Source organism: Chiloscyllium punctatum, chromosome 40, assembly GCF_047496795.1.
Source record: "Chiloscyllium punctatum isolate Juve2018m chromosome 40, sChiPun1.3, whole genome shotgun sequence".
NCBI lineage: Eukaryota > Metazoa > Chordata > Chondrichthyes > Orectolobiformes > Hemiscylliidae > Chiloscyllium > Chiloscyllium punctatum.
Genome location: NC_092778.1, coordinates 41,320,162 through 41,339,897, shown reverse-complemented (window position 1 = coordinate 41,339,897; position 19,736 = coordinate 41,320,162). Strand labels below are relative to the sequence as shown.

The 19,736-nt window shown below is 41.2% G+C and overlaps 1 protein-coding gene across 7 annotated transcripts in view; it reads left to right on the top strand.

Annotated features, from left to right (window-relative positions):
- LOC140464494 (ankyrin repeat and fibronectin type-III domain-containing protein 1-like) overlaps positions 1-19,736 on the top strand; it is a 924,898-nt gene that overhangs the window by 656,448 nt on the left and 248,714 nt on the right. For 6 of the 7 annotated variants that reach the window (XM_072559619.1, XM_072559620.1, XM_072559618.1 and 3 more), the window contains one exon: positions 14,689-14,729. The exons of the other annotated variant lie outside the window; for it this stretch is intronic. In XM_072559619.1, the coding sequence (XP_072415720.1) occupies positions 14,689-14,729 (41 nt within the window). The remainder of the gene's footprint in view (positions 1-14,688; positions 14,730-19,736) is intronic. 7 annotated transcript variants of the gene reach the window in all.

Here is a 19,736-nt window from a genome sequence, read left to right as displayed (position 1 = left end):
TATCACTCCTGCCCACTTCAGATGTGGCCCATGCTGAGGACAATCTTACTAAGAGATTTAGTGTGGATGTTATATCCATGCAAAAAAAAAGTATGCATAGTGGCCATTGAGCCACATACCATCGAACAAAAGACATCGGAGCTGAATTAAGCCATTTGGCCCATCAAGTCTTCTGTGCTGTCGTTCGATTCCCCATTCTTCTATCTTCTTCCCGTAACTCCTTACCAATAAAAAAACCTATCTATCTCTGTTGGAAATACACTTAATGACTTGGCCTCCACAGCTATCTGATATCTACAGATAACTACCCTCTGGGTGAAGCAGTTCCTCCTCATCTCAATTCTAAAAGGTCGTCCCTTCATTCTGAGGCACTGCCCTCAGGTCCTAGTCTACCCTATTAGTGGAACGATCTTCTCCATGTCCAGTCCATCTCGATCTCTCAATATTCTGTACATTTCAATCAGACCTATACCCCCATCCTTCTAAACTCCATCACATATAAAGCCAGTGTCCTCAAATGACAAGCCCTTCATCCCCAGGATCATTCTTCTAAACCTCCTCTAGACTCTCTCCAATGTCAGCACATGCTTCTGTAGATACAAGGCCCAAAACTGCTCACAATATTCCAAATGGTCAGATTATGACCTGCTATTTTGATCTCACTGCTCGAGTTAACTCCCTACCTTAAGTATACATAGCTAGATATGCATTCAGCAGAGGGTTACAATCACCTCCCACAACGGGTGGCATAGTGGCTCAGTGGTTAGCACTGCTGCCTCACAGCACCAGGGACCTAGGTTCAATTCCCTGGGCGACTGTCTGTGTAGAGTTTGCACATTTTCCCTGTGTCTATGTGGGTTTCCTCCAGGTGCTCTGGCTTCCTCCTGCAGTCCAAAGATGTGCAAGTTAGGTGAATTGACCATGCTAAATTGCCTATAGTGTTAGGTGCATTAGTCAGGGGTGAATGTAGGGGAATGGGTCTGGGTGGGTTGCTCTTCGGAGGGTCGGTGTGGACTTGTTGGGCTGAAGGGCCTGTTTCCACACTGTAGGGGATTTAATCTAAAAACATCAGTGCTCTTTAAAGAGACATCACTTCGCTTCCAGGATAGTTGCTTCTTACTTCTTGCTGATTCTTACTGAGTTTATGAAAGTGCTGGGTGTTACAGTTCATAATGTTTGGTGAAATTGCAGGAAATGTGGTGCTGGATGTTGACACAACATTGGTTGGTACTGCAGGAGCTCTGAGCGCACCACTTTATCCCAATTATGAAAGTTGTAGTTTCAGTGCTCTATGTGCTGAAGTACCAAAGGGGGATAGTACAGAGTTAGCAAAGAGGATAAAGAGAAGGAAAGGTTCTTAGTAGGAGGCCTCATCTACTTATTATTTTGAGGGAGCCCTGCTATCATAGTCATAGAGTTTTACAGCATGGAAACAGACCCTTTGGTCTAACTTGTCCACACCAACCAGATATCCTAAATTAATCTAGTCCCATTTGCCAGCATTTGGCCCATATCCCTCTAAACTCTTCCTTTTCATGTATCCATCTAGATGCCTTTTAAATGTTGTAATTGTACCTGCCTCCACCACCTTCTCCACCACCTCCATACATGCACCTCCCTCTCTCTTTTATATCTTTCTCCTGTTACTTTAAACTAATGCCCTCTAGTTTTGGACTCCTCTACCTTCCCATAAAGATCTTGCCTATTCAGCCTATCCATGCTCTTCATGATTTTATAAACTTGGATAAGTTCACCCCTCAGCTTCCGATCCTGCAGGGAAAATATCCTCTGCCTATTCAGCCTCTCCCTATAGCTCAAACCGTCCATTCCTGGCAACATTCTTTTAAATCTTTTCTGAACCTCTTCAAGTGCTGTACATCTCTGTGATTCTATGACTCTGGGTCAAATCAAGTTTCACAACATCTTTCCTATATCATGGAGGCCAGAATTGAACACGATTCTAAAAGTGGCCTAACCAATGTGACAAGACATCCCAACTCCTATACTCCACAGACCAATAAAGGCAAGAGTATCAAACACTTTCTTCACTATCCTGTCGACCTGCAACTCTACTTTCAAGGAACTGTGAACCTGCACCCCAAGGTCTCTTTGTTCAGCAACACTCCCTGGGATCCTACCATTATGTATATATGTCCTGCCCTAAATTAAACTCCATCTGCCACTCCTTGGCCCAGCAGCCTGTCTGATCAAGGTCTCATTGAACTTTGAGATAACCTTCTTTACTGTTCACTGCATTACCAATTTTGGTGTAATCTGCAAATTTACTAACCATTCCTCCTATATTCACATTCAAATCATCTGCCAGGAGTAGCTAGGATACATCAATGAAATGGTCAAAGAACTCTGCCACCTCTGGGAACCAAACATACACCCTCAAAGTTGGATGCTGCCAGATGGCTATGAAGGAGAACATAACACTGAATCTTTTTCTTGAATGCATTTTTTGAGGTGGAACAGGGAACAAAGCAAACAACTTTCAGTTTGCTAACCATTACTGCATGCAGGAGGTGGCAGATGCTCTGTACACTTAGAAAGGGATCTCATTGCCTTCTAAACAGAAAGAAGCAGGAATGTGCAAATGAGTTAAAGTTTTCACTATTATACATGGTGCCATGGCCTACATAAAAGTGGCTTCAGCTCCATACTTGGGCAGGAGGCAATTCTTAAGTTTCTTAAAGTATGGGTTGAATTTAATTTCTACAGCATGGGACCCAGAGTGGGTGTTGTTGCCAAATGAAAAAATGTAAGGGATGTGCCTGGCGACTGCAGTCACACTGTGGCAAACTGGTTAACATTATGGCAGTGCAGGTCCCATCCAACCCCATCGCAGGGTGGAGCAGTAAAGTACTGAGTGTGGTGGTACCTAACAGAAAGGTAAGTGCTGACAGCATCTTTTAAGGACTACCAGATCCGTATGCACACTTCAATGTGTGTGATTCACCTGAGCAACAGTGGTAAAGTCTCCCGTGGCAGTGCAGAAGATGCAACCCTTCTGGTCAAATTGGAAACCCTGAACCTGGCTGGCTACACTGGAAACTCCTGGACCCATCTGTCTTCTTCAGAAACTCTTGAACTTCTCAAACTGACCTGATGATCCCAGGAGGTGACCAGGAAGCTTTTGCTAGCAAGGTAGAGGGAAGATCTTGGAATGCTGCCCAGTTTAGTGATGCCTCCCTCCAGATTCTCCTCAAGGCTACATAAGAAAGGAAGAAATGCAGTTCCCTGGGAATAGCAAAAAAAAAAATTAACCCCAAGCAAGGAATCTTGGATGGAGATAGCACCAGAGGTAAGCTGCTGAGGCATTCAACACTGCCCATAGTGTACTGTCACAGAAGACTCAATTACCTCCTCTATTCTGCCAGGGTGAATCCTACTTACTGCTTATTCATAGTTATTACAATTAACAATACAGCATTGCTTGCTATTTGGGGAGAGATTGACCAGACTGACCCTAACATTGGAGTGTGCCAGCACAACTTTCCTGAAGATTCAGTGATGCATCTGGATGACTGGCATCTCTGTTGGAAAGCCAAATCGAGCAGATCAATTAAAGGATGCTGGTGCAATGCACTGACCTGCTTACCATCAATTTGGCCATGGTTTCCTTGTGAAACTAGAAAGGTGAAAGGGGGTTGAAAAGCCTCAGATACTCAGTTAAGATGGGCTGGGAATCATAAGAATTAAGAATTTTCAGGATTCTTGTGTTAAGGATTGATGATGTTATTTCAATAAATTACCATTGTTTTGAGATGTTAGTTGATAATGGAGTAAATCATCTTGGTCAAATGGAAGGTTTAGCTATGCATCCTCAGCTGTATGGCAATGTGGGAAGAAGCAAAATCTCCTGATGTCCTCAAATATAACAGTGTGTGCACAAACGTTAAGTGCTCGGTGAAGATGAGTAGTAAGTGGGAGCAGATGTCATTCAGTTTTTATTAGGTAGACTTTCCAAGGGCATCAGTTGAAGAAGCAAGCATGAATTCAGGTTTCCTGAATTCCCTTGTGCATCTATTGTTTTTGTTTCCAATATAGAAGCCTCATCATCATGCTTTTCTCCCTACTCCACATCCTCCTTGTCAGATGAGGAATGAGGCTTATCTAAGTGGTCACGATGTAAAGCATCCCACTTCTGCCATATGAAGTTGTGCAGAACATTGCAGAGAATAAGCAGGGAATCCATTGCTGAGGCACACTACAGTTATCCAATGGATTGATCTAGACTTTGGAATCTCATCTTTAGCAGGCAAATAGCTTAGGACATAATACAAGAACATAAGAACTAAAAGCAAAAATAGGCAATTCAGCCTCTTGAGAATGCTCCACTATTTAATATGATCTTGGCTGATCTCAGCCTCAACTCCATTTCCTGACCATTTCCCATAATCTTTTACTTATTACTAATTAAAATTCTATCTATCACCATCTTAAATTTTTTCACTGTCCTAGCATCCACCACAGATTCATGACTGTCTGAGAGAAGTAATTTTTTCTGATCTCTGTTATAAATCAGCTATTCCTTATCCTAAAGCAGTGAGCTCTCGTTCTCAACATTTTCATTAAGAAGAAATAGGCATGGCTATTAATTGTCAAAGCTAATATATAGAGGACTGGTTGTGTAGGTTGATTAGAAAATATTAAAAATAACACTAGGGTGCAGAAGTGTCTTGTGGTGTAGTGGTAGTGTCCCTACCTCTGCAACAGGAGGCCCAAATTCAAGTCCCACCTGCTGTAGAGATATATAGCAATATCTCTGAATAGGTTATTAAATAATCTGCATATATGCAGTGCAAAATGGTCTTGTGGTGCAGCAGTAGTATCCCTACCTCTTGGTCAGGAGTCCTAAGTTCCAACCCACTGTCTCCAGAGGTGTGTCATTCCTGATGAAGAGCTGATGCCCGAAACATCAATTCGCCTAGTCCTCACCTGACCTGCTGTGCTTTTCCAACATCACATTCTGGACTCTGATCTCCAGCATCTGCAGTCATCACTTTCTCCTAGTGTGTCGTAACATGTCTGTACAGGTAGATTAAAAACATGCATATATATGTATCAGTGCATCTGTGTAACCTCGGGCAGGAAGGAGCTGTAGGACTGAATAGACAATAAGCTTTATCTATAAACAAAGATGTCTTGGTTTTCTATCTCATGAACTGGCTCGAATCCAGATTGACAAGGGTTACCACCTCAAAGATGTGGCTGGTGATGCTGGTGATACTGTAATTGTGGAACATGGTGACACCTACCATGTCTGATCCCAAACCATGATATTGTAATTTAGAACAAATGTGGTGAATGCTGGAACATTGGGTAAATTTAAAGAGGAGATAGACAGTGTTCTAAAAATATATTAGAAATTTGTTAAAGTGCTATGGGAAGTGAGCAGGAAAGAAGAGTTGAGGCTGGAATGAGATCAGCAATGATAGTATTAAATAGCAGAACAGGCTTGAGGGGCTCAATCGCCTACTCCTCATTCTTACGCTCTTAAGGTGTTAACCTGAAATAAAGACATTGTTAAGTTTGTTAATGTGATTAACCAAACATTAACAACCATTAAGTTCAAAAATCAATCCCAGAAGTTGATTACACTGCTGGAATAACTACAGCCCCTGGATGGTGGGGTGTATGTATGCATTATGACTTTCTGCTAGGTACTTAGTTGTAGGATATGCTTTTGGTTGCAGCAGACTGGTTGGGAACTGATTGAGTGGAACCCATTCCTTGTGATGAATACTTCTGGGAGCCTTAATAGGCATATACTTGAAATCTATTTTGCAGTAGGGAAATCCTGCAATGGCCTTAAACTTGTATCTGTCACCTTGACTATCAGTATCTGTGTGGTTGCAACAAATTCTCCAACGCTCTTGAATATATATTAGTGACTTTTTCTTAAGATAGATGAACTGCTAAGAGAGCCTACACATGTCCCAGTGGATCCCTGAGAGGAGCCAGATATGTAGAAATTTAAAGCAGTTGTCCACTTCAGGGCCTAGGTGTTGGATTTTCACAAAGCTCCAGGATCCATAGATTGACCTTTAAATTGTGCACATCCAGTCTTCATTGAAACTGGTGCACTGACACCTGAAGATAGCTCATGTGAATATACTAAGCCACAGTTGTCCTGCCTTGGCATAACTTCCTAATGCCAGTCTACTTAGCATCTTTGTCTGGCTCACCTAGCCTGGGATTGGTCGTCTTGTAGCACTGGCACTTGCTTTCACTCCATCTGTGCCACTCCTCCTCTTGTTCTCATGTTTCAGGCAAAATGGGTAGATCCACTGCATACCTACTGATATCCTCATTAATTGTGCATTGCCTTAGAAGAAGTACTCCAAAGCACCATTGGTCTTGTTAATCTTCCTCGATCTTGTAGCACTGCATGTTTGCTTGTTTGACTGAGAGGCAACGACCAGAATCTGCTCCTCAGCTAATCCACTAGCTCATGCCTCTCAACTAGATGACCCATTCCCACCTTACTGTGGCAGTAGGCTCCTTTGTGCTCACAATCCAAATCATATAAAAGACAACTTTGTTGTAGCAGATTTCCGAAGGGGAATCTGAGACCTTCTATAGGCGTTGCCTATTTCATGTAGTCAGGGAGTAAACCGCCAATGATCCCAGTGTGCTGCTCAATGAATTCAGAACTTTGCATTGAATTTCATTCAGTCACATTTAAATGAGAGTTAATTACCTGCATGATAAGCGCAATTTGTTTTTCATGAGAGCAACACCATCTCGGAGGATTTCCATCGCAGGTAGAGTGAATGTGAACATTGAATCTGTACTCCAAACTTCCACCTTGCAGCCTACTTTCACAGGCCACGTTCAGTTTTGCCCTTAAATGCAGAAAGTAAGGGTTGGATAAGGAAAACAAGAGATACATAATTATACCATCCATAGGCTAAATATCATAACAGATTGTGGGATGAGGATCAAGTGGGATTTGAGAAGGTGCATTGGGCAGGAATATATCATCAGCATTGATGATTTCCAGTGTATTACTTTCCCAATTCTGAGTGGATGTTTGCTGCATTTGTTCCCTGCAGTGTGTCTGGAATGCGATTCAATCGATGCAGTCATGCTTGCCTCCTGCATCTTAGCTGTTATTTTGACCACTCTGGCCTGCAAAAAGGTGGAAAGTTTGTCATTTGGTTGTTTTGCTAGCCACACTTGATCATTTAGCTACGTATGCAAATTTAGAGACGTGTGCTCAGTTTCCAGCAATGCTGCCATATTGAGGGTAAAATGAACCATATGGTTGTGAGAATGAGCTGGCAGTGATAGATATACCTAATAAGAAACTGAATTGGGTATGGCGAATGGAGCGAAACATGAGGTTATATATCAGCGATTTAGACTCAAATGTAGTGATCATGATCAAGAACTTTGGAGATTATACAAACATTTTAAATGTGGTCGATGGTAAGGAAGAAAACTGGACACTGCAAGAAGAGATCAGTGCACTATTCAGGTGGGCAAAAATATGACAAGGGGAATTCAATCTGTAAAAATATGAGCTAATGCATTTGGGGAAGGCAAACAATGTGAAGTAATGCAGAATAAATGGTCAAACACAGAAATGTATACAGCAATACAATGACCTTTTTGTGCAAGTCCACAGATCCCTGAGGTTAGCAGGACAGACAGCTATATAATTAAGAAACTTAATTTATCAATTGAGACAGAGCATAGAAGAGCCCAGGATTGTGTAGGAACAGTGTAAAACACTACTTAGGTCAAAGCTAGAGAACTGTAAACAGTTATTTTCTCCATGTTAGTGAGGATCTGATTGAAAGGATACCGAGGAGAATTATGAGGCTGTCCAAGAATGGAAAACTTTAACAATGAGAATGGGGTTGGATAGATGGGATTTATTTACTTTGGAACTGAGGGGAGATTTAGAATCATAGAGATGTATAGCAAAGAAACAGGCCCTTCAGTCCAACTTGTCCATGTCAACCAGATATCCTAAGCTAATTTAGGTTGGCACAATGGCTCAGTGGTTAGCACTGCTGCCTCACAGTGCCAGAGACCAGGGTTTGATTCCCGCCTCGGGTGACTGTCTATATGGAGTTTGCACATTCCCCCTGCGTCTGTGTTCCCTATGGGTGCTCTGGTTTCCTCCCGCAATCCAAAGATGTGCAGGTCAGGCAAATTGGCCATGTTAAATTGCCCATAGTGTTAGGTGCATTAGTCAGGGGTCTGGGTGGGTTACTCTTCAGAGGGTTGGTGTGGACTTGTTGGGCCAAAGGGCCTGTTTCCATACTGTAGGAAATCTAATCTAGTCCCATTTGCCAGCACTTGATCCATATCCTTCTAAATTCTTCCTATTCAAATACTCATCCAGATGCCTTTTAAATGTTGTAATTGTGCCAGCCTCCACCACTTCCTCTGGCAGCTGATTCCAGACATGTACAACCCCATGCCCCATGGGTCCCTTCTAAATTTTTCCACCCTCCCCCTAAACCTATGTCTGGACTCCCCCATCCCAGGGAGAAGACCTTGTCTATTTATCCTATCCATGCACCTCATGATTTTATAAACCTGTATAAGGTCACCCCTCAGCTTCGATGCTCCAGAGAAAACAGCCCTAGCCTATTCATCCTCTCCCTATAGATCAAACTTTCCAGCCCTGGCAGCATCCTTGTAAACCTTTTCAGAACCCTTTTAGATTTCAAAACATCCTTCTGATAGGAGACAGACCAAAATTGTATACAATATTTCAAAAGTGGCCGAACCAATGTCCTATAGAGCTTCAACATGGCCTCCCAATTCCTATACTCGATGCTCTGACCAATAAAGAAAAGCATACCAAACATCTTATTCACTATCCTACCTACGTGCGGCTCCACTTCAAGGACCTTTGAACCTGTACTCCACGATCTCTTTATTCAGCAACACTCCCAAGGACCTTACCATTAAGTGTATATGTACCGCCCTGATTTGCTTTTCCAAAATGCAGCACCACACATTTATCGAAATTAAACTTCATCTGCCACTCCTCAGCCCACTGGCCCATCAAGATCCCATTGTACTCTGAGATAACCTTCTTCGCTGTCCACTACATCTCCAATTTTGATATCATCTGCAAACTTACTAATTATACCTCTTATGTTCACATCCAAATCATTTATTTCAGTGACGAAAAGCAATGGACCCAGCACCAATATTTGTGGCACACCACTGGTCACAGGCCTCTAGTCTGAAAAGCAACTTTCCATTGCCAACCTTTTCTTCTACCTTCAAGCCAGTTCTGTATCCAAATGGCTAGTTCTCCCTGTATTCCACGAAGTCTGACCTTGCTAATTAGTCTACCATGAGGAACTTTATCGAACGCCTTACTGAAATCCAAACAGATCACGTCATCAATCTTCTTCGTTACTTATTCAAAATACTCAATCAAATTCGTGAGACATGATTTCCCATGCACAAAGCCATGTTGATTATCTCAAATCAGTCCTTGCCTTTCCAAATAATTGTAAATCCAGTCCCTCAGGATTCCCTCCAACAAATTACCCACTACTGATGTCAGGCTCACCGGTCTATAGCTTTTCCTTACCACCTTTCTTAAATACTAGCACCCTGTTAGCCAACCTCCAGTCTTCTGGCACCTATGACTATTGATGATCCGAATATCTCAGCAAAGGTCCCAGCAATCATTTCCCTAACTTCCCACAGAGCTCTAGGGTACAACTGATCAAGTCCTGAGGATTTATCCACCTTTAGCTGTTTTAAAATATCCAGCACCACATACTGTGGACATTTTTCAAGATGACACCATCTATTTCCCCACATTCTATATTTTCCATGTTCTCTCCACAGTAAACAATGTTGCAAAATAGGATCTTCCCCCATCTCCTGCTGTTCCACACAAAAGCCGCCTTGCTGATCTTTGAAGGGTCCTATTCTCTCCATAGTTACTCTTTTGTCCTTAATGTATTTATAAGATCCCTTTGGATTCTCCTTAACCCTATTTGCCAAAGCTATCTCATGTATCCCGTCTGCCCTCCTGATTTCCCTCTCGAGGTTGGTACAATTACAACATTTAAAAAAGATCTGGATGAGTATATGAATAGGAAGCGTTTGGAGGGATATGGGCCAAGTGCTGGCAAATGGGACTAGATTAGGTTCAGATATCTAATAGGCATGGACGAGTTGGACAGAAAGATCTGTTTCCATGCTGTGCATCTGTGTGACCCTATGATACTAAATATACTCCTCCTGCCTTTATACTGTTGTAAGGATTCACTTGAGCTCTGCTGTGTATATTTGACATATGCTTCCCTTATTTTTGACCTAAGCCTCTATTTCTCTAGTCATCCAGCCTTCCTTATACCTACTAGCCTTGCCTTTCACCCTAACAGGAACATACTGTCTCTAGACTCCTGTTATCTCACTTTTGAAGACTTCCCATTTCCAGCCGTTCCTTTGCCTGCTCCCATTCAACTTTTTAAAGTTCTTGCATAATACTGTCAAAATTGGCCTTCCTGCAGTTTAGAACTTAAATTTTTAGATCTAGTCTATCCTTTCCCATAACTATTTTGAAACTAATAGAATTATGATTGCTGGTCCCAAAGTGCTCCCCCCACTGACACCTCAGTCACTTGCCCTGCCTTATTTCCCAAGAGTAGGTCAGTTTTTCCACCTTCTCTAGTTGGTACAATCACACACTGAATCAGAAAGCTATGTTGCAGACACCTAACACATTCCTCTCCAATTAAACTCTTAACACATTGGCAGTTCCAGTCTATGTTTGGAAAGTTAAGATCATTTGATTGAATTATAAATTTAATTCAGTTAGAAATCTATGAGGGACCTAAAAAGAGTGGATAGAAAGGTCTAATTTCTCTTCGCTGAGCTGTCAATAATAAGATTGAAAGATAAGATGTCAGTAGGAAGATTAGAGCTGAGTTGGGGAGAAGACTTCTCACCTACAGGTTGATAATTATCTCAGAGTCACTATCTGAAAAGGTGTGAGAGGCATTTTGATTTTAAAAAAGTACTGATGCACTTGACGTATAGAATCACTGACCAAGACTGGAAATTGGGATTCGACTGAAATTTTATAGCTTTTGTGCTATTTGGTAGGATGTGGCATATGAAAATAAATGCACTGATGTTGAATATTCATGAGCCATGTTTAAATGTTTTTCATTCTGCATCCATGTCCCCTTTGCTATTCTGCTGGCTTTGATGCCTCTGGTTATCTGCTCCTAATATGTCCTCCAGTAATTGTCTAGAGGCCTCCTAGCTTCTTGTGGGAACTGAATTTCTGTGTTGCTTTCCACTTTCTGCACCAAAGCTTCTGGTGTGGTGTCTGAAAGCCTGGGACAAGCTCTCTAGCTGGTTGCATAATTTCTTTTGTGTCCTATAGGTCTTTTGTCCTTAAAGCATTTTCAGCAGCTGCTGGAGGCAACCAAAATGCACTGTCTTTAAAAGCTGCAAACTATCTTTAAATAGTGAAGGATAGCTGTAGGTGCTTGATTAAGCTTAGATGGCCTGATCCAGTGCACTGTCATCCACAGGGTTCATTATAATTAGCATTTAGCATGAAGTTTGCATACTTCCTGATCATTTTGAGTGGATGTGGAGTGAGTATGCATCACAATAATCAAGTCTGATTTCCGAGCTATCCAGTTTAGTTCCTCAAAGTTAGAATATCAACATTCTTATGTTAAATTATGTCTCTATGTACATCTTATAATAATCTATCATCTTTGACATGTTTGATACAATTATGTTGAAGGGGGTTTTCAACAGGAATCTTCATATTGTTGCAAATCTCTAGTTCATATTTCATGTATTTTAGCTTATCATTTTTAGTTTTAGAAATTAAAGTTGAACAGTAGAAACTGGAATAAATACAACTGAAGCACCTTGAAGTCCAGTGCACTTAGAAGGTTGGGGTTATGTTGCTTTCCAAGATTAACAACTAGGGAGGTAATGCATTAATATGCTGGGATTTAGTGATTGCTCGTATACCTAAAACACGTGTCATTTAGGAGGTTACCATGTTTATTTAGCAGAATAAGAACAGAAGACAGAGCTATATAAACAGCAGGTTACTTAGCTGGAGAGATGATGTTTTCAAAGCTGCAGTAATGGCATCCAGAGGGAGTTAGAGATGAATTAGCCTGAAAGGAATCCCTAAAGATCTGCTGAAGGAATTTGGAACAGGCTGCATTGTCATTGCGATGGATGGAGGTATCTGGATTAGTAAGGTTCTGTGGTATCAATTTATCTGGATGTGTGTTTGCTGGGAGACATTGTTTTGATTTGATTACAGGCAGTTAAGGAAGAGAAAGCCTTTCAGTACAGATGAGAGTGGAGTACAAGAAGCTCATAAGCAATGTTTATAAGATTGGAGCTGGGAAAGGTAGAATGGAATTGATGAACCTAGCTGTTTGATAAAATTTGAAATTGTGGCTGTAAGTAGGTACATGGGAACAGTCCCAGGAATTCTATGGAACTCTGTGGAGAAGAGATTGAACTCCCAAAATGTTCACAGTTGTTGAGGCAGTCTGAGTCAGAGTGGCTTCTGATGGAGTTCCAAAGTCAGATTTTTGAAGTGAAGAACTGGAATCCCTTGCAAAAAGCACCAGGTTTGATGGGAATTTGTATTGGACAGAATCTTCACAGACTGTGAATGGCATGGTAATTTGGGAGGAAGTTTGGGGAATCGCATGAGATCAGTATTGGGGAACTTCCCCTCTCGAGAGCTAAAACTCTAATTTTCCATCCATGTTGAACAACAAATTGAGCTTCTCACTTGTGACAGGTGAGAGGCCTATTTGCTAGCATTAGGACACATTAGCATCCTATACTAATCATATAATCTAAAAGCAAAATACTGTAGATGCTGGAATCTGAAACAAACAAAAAATCTGGAGACACTTAAAACATTTGGCATCATTTCATTGAAGGAAAGTCATATTAAACTCAAAAAACTTCCCTCTCCACAAATGCTACCAGACTTGCTGAGTTTCTCTAACATTCACTGTGGTTTGTTTCATCATCTTACTTCATTGATGCACAGTTTCCCATTCTCCTTGCTTGATAGAATCATGATAATGACAGTTCCTGATATGAAAGTCAGAGCAGTAACTTGGAGATTCAAGCTTACTACTGGCTCCTCCAAACCTCCATCAGGACATTGCAGGACACTCCATTGGCAATGACTGCATGTATCCACCATCTTGCAGGCTTCCAGGTCCCTGTTGGTGAAATTGTATATCATTTACACTCTTTCTGACATGTCTGGAGTAGTTAATCATATCATTCTGGGCAACCTTGGGCTTCCAGTACTTGATGGGCCTTAAAGGTGATATTGGTGCCAGGAATCCCAGAAGGTTACAATAACACTGAGTGGTAGAATATGATGAGCAAGGTACTTCGCTGCTGTGATGCACAGGTCACAAGGCTAGTTTGAGAAAATAGGGCAAGAAACCTCTCTCGGACTCACAGAGAGAAGCCATCCATGGAAGTTACCAGTGTTTTTTTGTTTATCTTCAGGCCAGTGTCATTAATATCTGGATGTGATCTGCTTTGATCACATCAGACATTTAAAGTGTGGGATGTTCAATCGCAGTTTGTTTACTTGTATTTACTTCATGTTAATCCTGAAAGTTGGCATCTAAGTTATGTATATTGTGTATATGCTTTAAGATAATTATCTTGCCTGTTTTATACATTCATTTAATCATTATTGCTTATGTTCGTTTTGTTCAAGTATGTATATAAAGATTTTATGGGGTGTTTCAATTCAAGTCTCGAGCCTTACCACTTAGCTTCTTATCCTTGGTTTGTACATGTATTGTATTCTTTGACATATAATGGTGTACCAAGCCAGCTCGTAGTATATTCTCATACCTGCGATACTGACAGTATGGAGAATTGAAACAAGGAAATACTATGTAGGAACTAATGTCTTTGAGTTCATAATCAGATAAAGGCACAGTTAATTTGTCATCACTATTAAACACGATTTGGAGGTGCCGGTGTTGGACTGGGATGTACAAAGTTAAAAATCACACAACATTAGGTTATAATCCAACAGGTTTATTTGGGAGCACTAGCTTTTGGAGTGCTGCTCCTTCATCAGGTGGTTGGTCAACCACCTGATGAAGGAGCAGTGCTCCGAAAGCTAGTGCTCCCAAATAAACCTGTTGGACTATAACCTGGTGTGGTGTGATTTTTAACTGTTAAACAATGATAATTAATTAACATGAGAGGCATAAGTAGTCCGAATAGGCTTATCAGGATAAGTCACTTCCAGCTAAATATGCTTTCTGTTTATGGCAATGTTACCAATATCAGGAATAAGTGCAATTAGATGCTGCTTAATTTATTTTTGTCCAAATTCAGAAAGTTGTATAATTATTAGAGTTTATACTATGAGAAGCTAGATCATTAGGATATTGTTTAGAAACATTGCTAATCTATTTGTTAAAAATAATGATTCTGCTATTGGGGGTGAGCCTCACGTTTAAAGGTCGGGTGGGTAGAACAACCTACAGATGTGAGTTCCCACCTGCATATTATTTGACCATCCTACTCACATCTATATGTGAGTTCATTATCAACTGGGATACACCAGCAATCCTTAACATAACATTGATCCAGCGTGTGTCTTGTGTTCTGTGTGACAAGGGTTTTTCTTTTGTTTTTTAGAGTTTGGGATCAGCAGACAAGAAAGATTCACTTCAGAAAAGGTAGGAAAATACGGAAGAAATAATACTGAGCAATCTCAGCCGTTGGACAGACCTGAAAATCCAGAGCTCTTTATTTGTAATAGTTTCTACATTTCACAGGATCTGTATATTTTTATGGGTTGTAGTGCAATATGAAAGGTTTTGGTAACAGGAAACATGGTTCTGTAGATACATGCACAGTGCAGTACACCATACACTCCCTATGTGCTGCCTTCTCCATCCTCAGGTCTACTGTCTCAGTTGAAGGGTTTGGATGGCTCTGAAAAGAGCCTTTGGGTTTGCTGGAAAAGAGTTGATTTGCTCAGCCATTGTATCCATAGGGAGTCTGGTCCTGGTGTTTCAGAGTGTATCCATGACAGTGACCATCTTGCACTTGGCACGATGGCTCAGTGGGTTGACACTGCTACCTCACAGCACCAGGGACCCAGGTTTGATTCCACCCTTGGGCAACTGTCTGTGTAGAGTTTGCACATTCTCCCCGTGTCTGTGTGGGTTTCCGTCAGGTGCTGCAGTTTCCTCTCACAGTACAAAGATGTGCAAGTTAGGCAAATTAGCCATGCTAAATTTCCTGTAGTGTTCAGGCATGTGCAAGCTAGATGGGATAACCATGGGAAATATAGGGGGTTGGGTCTGGGTGGGATGCTGTTCAGTGTGGACCCATTGGGCCAAAAGGTCTGTTTCCAAACTGTAGGGATTCTATGATTTCTATGTAATGTGCTGTGGCGCTGGATATTCCTGTGAATAGGGGTGATCACTAATTCTCATTTGGAAATAGACAATGCCCACCTCGTATTCTGATCATGAAAACTGGACATAAAATGTGTAACTTTCAATTGTTTGTAAAACTAAACTATTGTCTATTTAAATGACAATCTTTACAAGTGAAACTGACTTTGCATGTATTGGTTTCTTAATTGCCTTGTGCTGCATAGCTTTAGGTTGGGAATAGTGTCCTACCATTAGGGATTTGGGTTGACAAGAAGGATAGGAGAATAAATTTATTTGGCACAGGGTTTATGCAGTATTTGACCCTCAACCTGTTTAAGAAGATGCTAGATTACTGGTTGATACTTGCTTGTTCATCAGGTGGTCCTAGGTTGAGACAGAGATGATGGGCATAATTCAAAGATAAAATGAATGTACAATGAAATATAAAATGAATATTTACAAAGAACATACAGAAGAATAGGGCAGAGGGTCAGGTAAAGTGGTTCAGATGAAGAACTTGTAACAACATTGACATGATAGTCAGAATTACCTGAGGGTGAATATGCTAAGTTTCAAAACCGCTGTTTCCTTAAGACACAATGTTAACCTCCCTATCCACTAAGTTGTGAATCAAAGTTACTGTAAGACTGTATTCCTTGATGCTGAGATCTTTTTAAAATGGGTGTCTGTCCTTGTTGTGAATTGATGAAGGTCACCCTGGAATATTTGTTATTACTAGGATCATCTTTCACAATAGCATAAAATGTATGAGGGCTATGGAAAATGACCATAGTTGAATAAAATGATTTTTTGATTATTGTTATATCCAGATTTATGTTGGGCAGCTAGCTTAAATTTAAGACAACCCAGAATCTTTAGATTTCTCACTTATGCTGCATTTAGTTTGAACAAAAACAATATTTTTGCCACAGATAAACAGTCATAAAACTTAATATACATTCATATGAATGCACAGATGTAAGTATTAAAATGGAATTTTACAGACAGTTGCATACACAGGGCTAGAAATAGCTTTTCATTGAAGTACATGTTATATGTTAATGCTGCTGTTGTTCACATGAGGTAATGCTTAAACCCTCTTGATTTAGAGAGTCAGGTAAACACTGAGATTCTGTGGAAGAAAACCAAGGAGTTCTTCCAGTATATTTGCCAGCATACCTGTGAGTCAGAGCATCAAAAATAAACTGACTCGTTATTATCTCATTCAGAATGTTGTTGCGACAAAATAATTTGCAATTTTGTAAATACAACAATTGCAATGGCATTTTATAATAAAACTGAGAGATTAATCTTATTTTTCTTCAGCTAAGTGCATGTTGGATTGACATTTTTGGAGTGTTTTTCATTCTGAGGCCGAGCAAGATACTTACCATATCTGACTAAACTTGCCTCATTACCTACACTAACCCTTAGGTGACCCTCATGTTCCGTTCCATCCCCATTTTACCATGCTCTGTTTCTGGTACAACTCACCATTCAGCAGATACCCACTGAAAATCAGCATTCCTTGCATCTGCTCCATCTTTAAAAGGCCGCTATGCACCTGGACAAGCATTGACAGTTTGGCATTGCTCTTCACTACCAACTAAATGGCACAGCAGCCAGAAAACCATGCTGCTCATGCCACATGACTGGCACACCCCCTCCCACAGCACCCTTGCATGATGCACAAGAATTGGTTGTCTTTGGCCTCTATTTAAGTAATTGATGCTAACTTCAGCATTATTGAAGTTCAATTGCAAGAAATATGGAATGGTGCAAATCAGCTTTGACGAGCATTGGGCACTAAACACATTTACTCTACATGCGTTGCAAATAGGCAGTGATTTGATTGCACATTAAATGTAGCTACAGTTGGTTCCGCTATAATGCGTGTTTCTTCAACACAAATTAACTTTAACACAATTGAAGAATTTTGACCATTATTTGTAGAACGCGCACTTTCCTTACCTGTATTGGCTATAATGCAATTCTGGCCCCATTAGTTTAAATAGCGCAGCTGCTTCGTGATTTTCTTATAATGTGACATCGCACAAAAACGGAACCATCGTGCTACGTCAGAGTCAACTGTACATTTTTCCATTGCCTGCTTCATGTATTTGCCCTAGTATCCAGCAGCTGTTGCCCATCAAACTGACATTGAGTCCACCCACCCTGGATGTTGTCCCAGCCATTTTCCAGGTGCTTTTTGTTTCTAGAGAACAGCAAGTGATACCAAAAAACACAATGTACAATGGAAACCATCAGCACTGTACTCCTCTTGGCACTACCTCAACAACCCATTTCCCATGTGGAGACCCAAACCATTGAATTTTGCATCAAGTGACCTCCCTTCCCCCTGAATGCTGATATTGCACCTTATTGATGCCTATTCTGGTCCTCAACTCCACCTTGTGAAGGTCAAAGTGATGGTCACTGTAAGTGGTCCTTTCTGTTGCCAGACATAACCTCCGATGCTGTTCTGCCTAGCTCCCCATACATCTTGGTTCCCTCATGTTACCATTCATATCCACACCTCGACAAAAGCCTCTATATTCTCTTAGCAGCCTTAACTCCTGACACCCCGATCCCTTTTGGAAGAGATTCCATGATTGTCCCTACAGAACCTCACCACCAACTGAACCCCCCCTCAATGATCAGAGAAAGACCCCCCCCTCCCCCCCAGGACTGTATACGCCCGAGACCTCTGACCAACTTTAATGAGCAGCCCCTTGACTGCTATGTTTGCAGTTCCCAAATTAACAATATGCAAATCCCTTCACTGCAAGTGTTAGCCCACCAAGACTGTAGTCAGACAGATCCACTAACCTTGAACAGCTGAAGTGAATGACTGACCATGGTCAAACCCCTGGATTGTGTGCATACTGTGCCCATGACTGAAGGAGTTTCTGATACTCCTGACAGATGATGCCCCTCCACTTGCCTGTCATGATGACTAGCCCCCATCCAGTTTCCAATAGGGCATTAGGGTGTGTTTGCTACACAGGCAGCTGGCATGTGCTGGCATATTAGATTAACATTGCAGTGTTCTGTTCATAAAGACCACACCCTGGACAGATTCCTAATGACAGGCATGTTAAGTAGTCTGTCTGTGCATCTGTGAACAGGAACATTCCAATATGGCAATGCTGAAAACTTTTGGTTCTGGCTGAAGTGTCTTTGTACCAACAAGTATAGCAAGGCAAATTATGACAATATGCAGGTAGACATTCAGTGAGCAAGCGCTAAGGAAGCAGGTGGGCAGCCCTCAGATGCAGTCTGGTAAAATCCATTAGCTGGTGCATGATCCTGTGCACAACGTATCCTTGTAGCAACCTTTCAATAACAGATGCAAGCCCTTGCTTCCTAAGCAGGCTGCAAATGGACAGGGGGTATGCCATGATATTGTAAGGGGTCACAGATGCCAGTACTAATATCCATGGACCAGGGGTGTGTATGGCTGATAGCAATGGATCATGCCCTGCTTTTGGCACTGAGCAACACGGAGACTCTTTATAGGCAATGGTAATCTGAAATTGCCACATGCCCTCTCTGACTTCCATGTTGAGAATTCTCAACATGTAGTTTATTTGGTGTTCTTGTTTAGATAAACTGAATATTAATGAGGTGAATTGTGGCACTAATTACATTTAACAAACTCCAGTCCCCCTTAATTAGCAACTCCCACTCTCTCGTGTAAAACTCAGCATACTGCTTGGCAAATGCATAAAAGATGTAGTGAGTTACTTGTGACATGAGATTGACCTTGTCGGATTCTTGCCCATTTCTGCCACAAATCTTACCATTGCTTACATTACACAGGCCCCTATAAGATTCTATTGAAATAAATTAGATCTTGAGAGGTCTTCACAGCTTGGATTTGGAGAGTATATTTCCCCTTATAGAAGAATCAAGAATTAGGGGTCACTGTTTAAAATATGTGGTCACCCATTTAAAACAGATGAGGCAATTTTTTTTCTCACAGAATTGAGAGTCTGTAGATTGCTCTCCTGGAAAAGGAGGTGGAAGCAGAACACTTGAATATCTTTTAAGGCAAAGGTGGATAGATTCTTGTTAAACCAGGGATTGAAAGGTTATCAGCACTAGTGGGAATCTGGATTTGCAATTACAATCAGAACAGCCTGCTACTATTCATATGATGCAAGTTTGTACATGCCTTAGTATTGATTGTAATTATTTTTCTGCTGGGTTCAGCCTCTCTCCTTATTAGGTACTTCTGTGTCTTCTGCCCTATCCGAGAAGGTGAAAAAGTGAACTATTTAATTATGTATTTGTCAT